Source organism: Saccoglossus kowalevskii, chromosome 14 (assembly GCF_978046115.1).
Source record: "Saccoglossus kowalevskii chromosome 14, keSacKowa6.1, whole genome shotgun sequence".
Taxonomy (NCBI): Eukaryota; Metazoa; Hemichordata; class Enteropneusta; family Harrimaniidae; genus Saccoglossus; species Saccoglossus kowalevskii.
In genome coordinates this window covers 16087558-16097666 of record NC_140654.1, presented here as the reverse complement: position 1 = coordinate 16097666, position 10109 = coordinate 16087558, and the positions used below count along the sequence as shown (strand labels likewise).

Sequence of the window (10109 nt, the reverse complement as noted above, 5' to 3'; positions counted from 1 at the left end):
GACACTTGGGTGCATTTGGCCCCGGGCAGTTGGGTCCCTTGTTTTGGACGTCCAGTGAATGGCTTCCCCCTAAAATTTAAAAAGCCTAAATTATGAGAAGAGTTAAAATGACACAGCAGAAGAGACACGCTGGACTGGGACTTGAGTGTAAACCAAAGCGTATTTGACATGTTACTGCATGTACAAAACACCAGGTCGATGTCCTTTGTACCGTGACCTTCTTTTCACCTTATTTTGACGGAGCCGTGGGGAACTTTTGTAACGTCAGCAACAAATTAAACTTCAGAAATTCCAATGGGTGGTAGTTACCCTTGCAATATACTCATTTAATATGAAGTTCATGTGTAATCAAAATGCTTGTGTTAGTATAATAACCAAGTTGTCGAACGCCAATACAAAATACACCACACTCAATATACCTACCTCCCCCAGATAATAAATGGCCTGTGCTATGTACGCTGGGTCCTCGGTTTATAAACACGTGGGTGTCAGGTCAACGTGCATTACTCGTAGACACTGTTGTTTTGTGAACCTGTACTCTAATCATGGAGGTAAATCCTGATTTACAGATGGAGAGAGATGGCGCTACTTTTGACCCAATAGAACTGACTTACATTAAAGATGGCGGTGCCAAGGTTACACAACGAAGACGTTATATAGGTAATCAAAATGCATTTACAATATTCAATCTCGTTCGCATGCGCAGTTCAAGTCAGTATAGATATATACACGAGCAAAATCATTCCAGAATTAAGGTTTGGCAAGAACATTGTAGGCATTTGAGTAAGTTGGGGCACGGATCTAGAAGCCGTACCTACACACGAATTGGTGACGTCACAAAATACATGACCTTCAATCGGGGTCGTTTCCTCGGTATATACGAATTGGTATATACAAATTACAATAAAGATACTTAAGACATTACACATAAGGTAAAATAAATCATGTGACAATATAATGATAATAACGGTAATAAATCCTAGCTTAACAGTTGAACAGAACGATCATATAGTCAGTCGGGTGACGCCGAGGGTCACGCACTTGTTGCAAAATGGCCGTGTGGTTGAAACTGGGTCATGGCGTGACGGGCGAGGAAGACATCATTAAACACTCTCAAAATCACAATAAAACGGGGAAGTGGTTGCATATTACGGCGTAGCCAACATGGGAAATAAAAAAACGCCCATTACAAACGACATGGGTTCGAATCACACGAGATACACACTCACCAGAACCGAAGCAATCAGAAACGAGCAATCGTTTTGGCTTTTCCGTTCAACTCATCGGAACACTGGAGTAGTTAGAAAAATGAACACCACTTAACGACCAACGTCGTGGCGTGGTACACAAGCGTGCCATCAAAATAAAACAAAATTAGCTTGAAAAGACAGTGGGTTCGAGTCCCGCTCAGAGCTACCGTAAAAACGTAAATCAAATAAACTGAAATCTCAGTTGACAGCTGTAGGTCACGTGCAACAACAGACACGAGGAGCATGGCTGCTCTCCAAATGGGTCCCTTCTTTTGTATTGACCCCCTAATGATTACTGATCCCCCTTTCTAACTCTTCCCCCAAAATAATATATCGCCCCTTTTAAAATGTATTGACCCACAAATTAATGAATATTCATGAGCACAGAAACTGCTACGTCATGAATAAATTAGCATAATTAAAAAAAATTGCATAAAGTGTAGGTCTTCTGGAGTCCTGCCTAAGTTGGGAATTCGGTGAATCGAAAAAACCATGCAAGTGCGCATGCTCTAAAGCAAATAAACGGGTCAACGCACTTAGTGGGAGCAATCATTGAACTTTGTGCGGCATATGATCGAAATAATGCTATCCAATCATTTACTTCCTAATGGATAGAATTTACATCGCATACCTGTTCAAGCCATTAGTGATAGATATATAGATCTGACGAGCTCAAAAATACAACGGTCAGAACACCGCCATGTTTTTAAATATTAACCAATTTTTGCCCATCTGATTTGAAACTGTCACAATACGACCTCAAATGTAGACGAACAAATCTACCATAATCTCTGCGCATGCGTTAAATCTGTATATCTATATGCTTCTTACCATTAGAAAAATCTGATGGAGAGGTTAGCGTTAACGTTTGAATACTCATGTTCCAAAGATAAAACAAACAGTCAGAAAGCATAGACTATTTTTTGACGTGAAAAGAAAAGCCTGACAACATCAAAAGTTCAATGTAGAATAAAAAACTGTATTCCTTTAGTTTTTTCCAACTCCCCCCTCCCCCACTGAAACGGAATTGATAAATATTGATCATGGCGTCAGACTACATTCACCATTAAATACAAATTGATAATCGGACAGTAGTATGGCATAGCAGTTGGTTGTCGGGTGGGTGTAAAAAGACTTTACAAATACCCTGAAATTGATCTCATTTGACGCATATATTTAGATTCGGACCAAACCTTTTTCTCGACTTGGATATTTTTTTTTTATTTTCTGTTGTTTGTCCATGATTGAATAGAAAAACAAACGAACTAAAAATACTCCAAGATTTTTTTGACTTCATTAAAAAATAAAATCGTTTTAAAATTTGTAGATGGAAACATTTTGAAGTCAAAACCCCCCACCCCAAACTAAAGCAAATAAGTTTTTTTATTCGACATCGATCTTTTGACGTCGTTCACACCTCACAGATAAACCGTAAAATTATACTTCGTAGCGTTTGCAGTCGATTCAGACAATATGTGTTGTACAGTTACAATGCAAATACAGTTATCAGGGTTACGTGTGTATTGTGGCGTAAACGTTAGTCGTTTATCTTCTATCCATATCGATAACAGAATTCACGACAAACATGGAGCAGAATTGTGTATAAGTCAAGGAGATTATTTACAAGCGACTTCGATGAAAAAAATGAATTTCCTACTCAAGATACCGTCGCGAGCACGTCAGCGTTAGACCAGATGGGTACCAAAATCAAAACATTAATCCTTGCAAATGGTTGATTATTACCAGTAGTATAATTGTTTAACACAACCATAAACTATTCATTTGTTGACAATCAAACACTAACACGTCCAGTACACTCGTATCTTGACCATGGGCTACCGCAGGTACTTGTGCATGAACATAAATTATCATGCTCAGCTGTTGTCAACCACGGTCGACTACTGTCCACTATACTTGGTGATTATTATCAAGCCTAATTGTATTGCGAAACAGCTAGGGCAAGATCAAAACGGGGATACAACGTCATTTTAATACTTATCAACACATTTCGACCATGGTGATATGAATAAAACAGAGATGGTTAACTTATCACTGCTGACCATGTTTTGGCACATTTAACAAAACGAAATGGACAATATTTACTAGACCATGGTTACTCGTGGTCAACAGTGGTAGTTTCTGGTTGGAAGATGGTTCTTTCATTGGAAAACGGTGGAAATTGTAGCAAGACATATATTCTTCGTACAACCAGTTTATATGATCTTACAGAATCTTTGGTGTGCGACGATCCCGATTTTCAACAGGAGGATCCTAACTTCCTATCGAGAGATGAGTTATACACATCAGCTGTCAGAAGAGGTGTGATGATAGAAAAGAAAATATTACAGTTGAATATTACGGATGCAAAAGAGCAGTACTGGTTTAGAGAGTATGTATAATTGCGGAATTAATAACTTGTATACCACGGTATATTGCACAATCCACGACGTATATGCACCACTTTAGCCCTTCAGTATTACCCCTTCAGTATTACCCCCTATTTTTAATTTTAACACTTTAAAAACGTCACAAATTGGGAAAACTTCAACGTCGCGTTCTGATTTAGAACAAATTAGAATAGACCCTGAAACAAGTATTTTACCATTTAAGGTTAAATTGACTATGCAGCGTAAAGTTCGTTATTTTAATTTGTTTTCTAACATGAACAAACACACATATTTACTATCAATATTTGCTATTCATATTTTCATATTTTGGAACCCAACATAGCAGAACTTAAACCAATGATAACAGTGTCAATAGCTCATAATGCTCTTTTCTACCATAGGTTGCATAAATTTAAGGAGGGTCTAATCAAATCGCAACATTGCATTTATGGCACAGATACAGTAGTCCAATGCATTGTTTATGAAATCATCTCACTAATTCACTCTCATGTTCCACTGGCTGTTTCAATTCTGTTGATTGATGAACACAAATTGTATATCATTTTGTATTTCAGTGCAGCTATACGTAAAAGACAAGGAACAGCAATCGCACTTAATAACATAATGTTTGTTCCAACCCTTATTGGCCAAGCGTCAGAGGAACAAAAAAGAAAATGGCTACCTTTAGCAACAAATCTTCACATTATTGGAACATTTGCTCAGACAGAATTGGGACATGGTGGGTAGCTGAAATTCAGATACTATTTTAAACGCCATCTTCTATACCGGCAGTTAATATTTTGAATTATCTTGATATTTCTTGATTCCGTCTTTCATAGGGACTTTCGTCAGAGGGCTTGAGACAACATCAACATATGATCCAAAGGCACAGGAATTCGTTGTTCATAGTCCTACACTAACATCTACAAAGTTCTGGCCAGGAAACTGTGAGTATGATTGTACTTGCATAATATTTATAAAAATATATGATTATTTGTTATGTGTGTACATATTATTAACTAATCTGTCTGCGGCTATTATAAAACTTATTTTCATTACACTTCTTCTCCGGGAAATGTTGATTCTCGTTCAACGAAACGTAGTTAGTTGATCGTTGCATATTAATGATAAAGTATCCTTTTTTTCTTTCTCGTTATAGTGGGTAAAACAGTAACACATGCAATCGTGATGGCGCAGTTAATTACCAATGGTAAACATTATGGAGTACACCCATTTATTGTTCCACTGAGAAGCCTGGAAAATCACATGCCACTACCAGGTGAGAAATATTTTTTTTTATGAAAATTGATTTTAATAGAAACGTCAAAGGACAAGAGCATGTTACTGCATTATTGCATTCTCGTGGATAGTATATATTGAACGCACAATGAAGAGAAAATTTGTATATGTAAGTTATTAAATAAAAATAGTTTTCATTTCCACATTTAGGAGTGACTGTTGGTGATATTGGACCAAAGATGGGTTTTAATAGCAACGATAATGGGTTTCTGAGACTAGAACATGTTCGCATTCCAAGAGACAATATGTTAATGAAGCACGCACAGGTAAATACTGCATAATGCAGTTGATGGTGTTTGTTTTCGAAATTCGACACTTTAAAACCGTTATGCGTACTCAGACAGTACGCCGCGCATAGACCTCCGCTGCGCGTTGGTCGATACCTCGGCTGTACTGTCTTCGTGCATACTTTGAGGTATCCTCGTAATAACCTCATATTATTTGTGTCACATATACTACAAATAATCAATTGCCTGCTAACGAGCAAACCTGTATTACATATCATCTAGTGAACACCGCTCCATCATAACTAGATGGAAATACACAAGCCAAATTCGGGAAATGACAAACAACTATTTGGCTGCAAACATAAAAAAACGTGTTTTCAACGTTCAAAATTACTGAATTTTTTTCTGCCCTTTTCTTTGTTTCAGGTAATCCCGTAACCTGAAAATTATTGTAAATGTCATAAAAACATGTGAACTTAATATATTTGTAACTGCCAATGAATGTCGCTATCTTTATTCTCAATACTATATTATATTATTATTAGGTGTTGGCGGATGGTACATATGTCAAACCACCAACAAATAAGCTGGTATACGGTACACTCGTTTATGCCAGGGTCGGGTATCTGTCTGCTTGTACTGATTTTCTAGCAATGGCGTGCACCATTGTCACTAGATACAGCGCTGTGCGCAGACAGAGTGAGATGCAACCAGGGTAATGCTTTTTTTCTGTCATACTCCTATTGTCATGCTCTGTGTCCAGAGGTAATAAATTCATTAAAAAAATAATGTTCATTCTAAATATATTTGAGCAATAAAATTATATAATTTGACTTTTCTTCTCACAGAGCCAGAGAGGCTCAAATTCTTGACTACCAATCTCAGCAATTGAAGATATTACCCTACATTGCCACCACGTACGCATTTTATGCAGTTCAACGACGTGTCAGCGGAATGTACGACAGACTTCAACAGCAAATGGCAACCGGAAACTACAGCCTCCTACAAAAAGTTAGAAAATGTTATTGTATTGTGTGTCAGTTTGTTATTTGTATAATGTGTATGTGCGTTGAATGTTGGACAAATAGAGTGGTAAGATTATTAATTGTCATTTTGTGTACTATGTAGTGCCATGCCGTGACTGCTGGACTCAAAGGATTTGTTTCTTATGCAATGAACTCTGGTATAGAAACATGTCGTTTAGCATGCGGCGGACATGGATACTCGCATGCAAGTGGGATACCAGAGTTGTATACGTATTCAACTCATCTAATTACAGCGGAAGGAGAGAATACTGTAATGCTTTTACAAACTGCGAGGTACGTAACTAACGATAAATAAATCAAAGTTGAACAACAACTTTTTTTTTCCGTATTCTCACAAATAGTTTTGAACATCGCCTTTTTTTAAGATTCTGCGATTTGTCAGTGGGTGAATAAAATCGACGTCAGAATAGATTATCGTGAATGTTTGTGATACTTTTAAGTCGCAGAAATGACAGTCAATATTTGTAGTATCCATGTATTTACATGACTGTAATCTGCCTTAGTGGTCGCTTGCTATGTTATTCTGACCGTCTACATGAATGCAACGCTAATTGCATATATGTAAGTGCACGTGACAATATTCTATTTAATTATTCATGTTTCAGGTATTTAATAAAGTGCGCAGGAAGTGCATTGTCCGGCGATGTAATGTCTGGACAAGTTCCATACTTGAATGAACCCATAAAAGAGAAATGTGCGATAAAGAGTGAATCAGATCTGTTGAAGTTAGATATATTGGTCGACATATATAAACACAGAGCTCAGAGGTACGAAACAGGCACAAATCATTGGAATTACCACAAAATTACAGCGATGTGTTCAACTGCCATCTACAGTAATGCGAGCATCCCTTATATTTCAGATTAGTGATGGAGGCAGCTAAAAAGTTACACCGTGATATTTCTGAGGGCCAATCCCAGCACAATGCATGGAATAATTGCCATCTTCAACTTCTCAATGCAGCAATGGTATGTTAGGTACTGTTAATGTGACCCCTCAGTATTAGGTGTATTACCGAACATAATGTCTTTTACTAACACACTGTGTTAATGTATCATCTACAGGCTCATTGTCACTACATTACCGTGAGTGCATTTGTTGGTAGCGTTAAAGACACAAAGATGAGCGACTCGCTGAAACTAGTCCTAACATCGTTATGTCAGCTATACGCGCTGTATGGCATTTATCAAGATTCCAGAGACTTCATGATGGTGCGTTTCCTACTTTAAATACCCTACAATTTCTTCTTTGTATCATTGATGAAGATACATATATTGACAAACGTGATGCTTTCACTGTGACTGAAACATGTACAAATCCTTAAACTCATATTTTGTTCACGATAATTCACAGATCGTGCCAAATAGGTGTTATCACTGCAGAATAAGACTGACGAGACATATATTTGTCACATACATGAATTTAGTTCACTTGACTGCTAATGCTGGCTAATCACGACGTGGTATTTATTAACAGACGTTTACCTATATGTTTGTTGTTATTTCCACTCCTATTCCTGACGTCAATTCTCAGATCGTCGCTGCGCGAATTACACATTTTAATATTCAGCACTCGACTGTTTATACAATTAGTGTTCACATCTCAACAGGATGGTTACCTCTCTGGACATAACATCACCTCTATCACACACCACATCACGTCAATGCTGGCAACTCTTCGCCCCAATGCTGTTGCCTTAGTAGATGCGTTTGACATCCGTGATGAGATACTGTGTTCGATCCTAGGACGGTACGATGGCAATGTATATGAGAATATGTATAAATGGGCCAAGAAATCGCCACTCAACAAAGACGAGGTAAGATGTATAATTGTGTATTTATTATCAGTTTCAACTAATTGATTAAAAACTGATGTGCTGCAGACAACTCTTTCAATAATAAGCAGAACAATTTTCAGCCGTAAGACCATCAACGTGAGCTACAGTTGTACGAATAACGTAAAGCAAATCATCTACAATCAAAACAAGCAACAACTTACAGCGGCAAATACCAATACACACAGTACCGAGATTAACAGATTATGTAACTGTCGAAAAAAATCTGCATGTCCCTTAAACGGAAATTGTTTACAATCGTCTTTGGTTTACCAAGCTAATATCAGACGGCAAGACAACAACAAATGTGAAACATATGTGGGACTAACAAGAAATGAATTTAAAACCCGGTAAAGAAACCACGCAGCATCGCTACGCAACCAATCATTAAGAAACGCAACAGAGCTCAGTAAATACGTTTGGTCATTAAAGGACAATAACATCGAATATGACATTAAATGGAGAGTGTTATCGCGTGCTGCACCATATAATACTTCAAGCAAACGTTGCAACTTGTGCATTAGAGATAAATATATTATAATTTTCCTACCACATTACTGTAGTTTAAATAAAAGGAATGAACCTTTCTCTTCCTGTAGACACAGGGCCAAATCGCTGCTATGCAACAGCTAGTTTTAATATCGTATATCGACTCCATGTTATGCAAATCTGTAAGGCTTATAACGTATAATTAGTCTGTTTTGGGGGTTTATTTAATAAATTCTTAACTCCTGGTGAGTGAGGTACTCCATGCACATTACGAAACAGTACTGTAGAGTCAACTTTACCCATGTAGACGTGTCCTAATTTCTATGTCCACGTATGTATATGTATATATATATATATATATATATCAGATTATCTACACTTTCAATAATCTCTTACATGCTTATTGTATTTAATTTTACAGGTCCACGACTCCTACTACAAGTATTTGAGACCATTTTTACGTAGCCAGACTTCAAAATTATAAAATCAACGCACACCCAGATTCTTTTCAATATTCTCAATATTGTCAAGATTCTTTTTCTTCATCTAAAGGTTGTAAGGGTTTCCGGTTTATATTCTACGAGATATGTTAAAAGGATGGTACGATGATCCAGTTTGTTAACTTACTTATCTGCATTAAATGTTAACAATTGTAGACCAAATATGACCAGATACAAGAAATGGCAAGCAAATATTAGCCGCTTATTATAACATCCGTGATCTGATGAATCATAGCAGAATCCTTTGGATAGTATTATTGCCGAACATTATTAGATTTGTGCTATTTGCGTATTGCTCTCCGACTAATGCGTAACAGTAATTTTCATGCCGTAATCGACGCAATGAAAGAACGGTGTTTGACATCAATGATACTTCGTCATTTGTTCTGTCTTCTAGCTCTTTTTTCTTGTGCTACAATTTCATTTGGCTTCACCGATCAAACGATTATGTACTGATTTACTGAGCGTGACAGTGTCATTGATTTTGAAAATTAAAATATTGATTATAACAGTTGTTTGATAGGTTACACAATGTGTATCACAATAGAAGCAAATAATTTTACTTTCACTAGACAAAAAGTATTCTGGATGAGTAGCATGTAGCATCGTCACAGTATATCCCTGTACGTTATAATAGACTCGAGTGAGTCCAGAATAATATAATAGTTTGTGAATGATAGGGGTAAAACTGAGCTGGGTGAATACATCTTAGATACATTGCCAAATAATAATAAAAAAAGATTAATTGCAAACGAACAGTAACAACGTTTCCTGACAATTATTCAAATGTTAACTTAATCATTATAACAACACACATTCTCACTAGTAAGGAAACCCAAATAAAATCCCGAAAACATAAGAAGAAAGCAATACATCCATAACTGCATTGCATTGAATGTTTTATGTTTACTAATATCGTGTGTAACACGTCAAGTTGTTCACGTTCACGTTATATGCGACATTTTGGGGTTTCATTTTGTGGTTCAGCTCGTACTTTACAGTCCTACGTGACCAATCCAACTCCAATTTTACCGGCCTCAGTGAAATAAATCATACCTCAATTGCATTTTGTTTACG

At 36.9% G+C, this 10109-nt stretch overlaps 1 protein-coding gene across 1 annotated transcript; it reads left to right on the top strand.

Moving 5' to 3' along the window:
* Positions 1-442: 442 nt before the first annotated feature.
* LOC100375252 (peroxisomal acyl-coenzyme A oxidase 1-like) lies at positions 443-9797 on the top strand. The gene is made up of 14 exons (XM_085507963.1): positions 443-660; positions 3480-3639; positions 4213-4376; positions 4477-4584; positions 4797-4916; positions 5087-5202; positions 5709-5878; positions 6012-6174; positions 6292-6482; positions 6815-6976; positions 7072-7177; positions 7274-7420; positions 7819-8025; positions 8954-9797. Exons 1-14 carry the CDS (start codon positions 546-548, stop codon positions 9014-9016), a joined length of 1992 nt encoding a protein of 663 aa, XP_085364089.1. The 5' UTR covers positions 443-545; the 3' UTR covers positions 9017-9797.
* Positions 9798-10109: the final 312 nt, after the last annotated feature.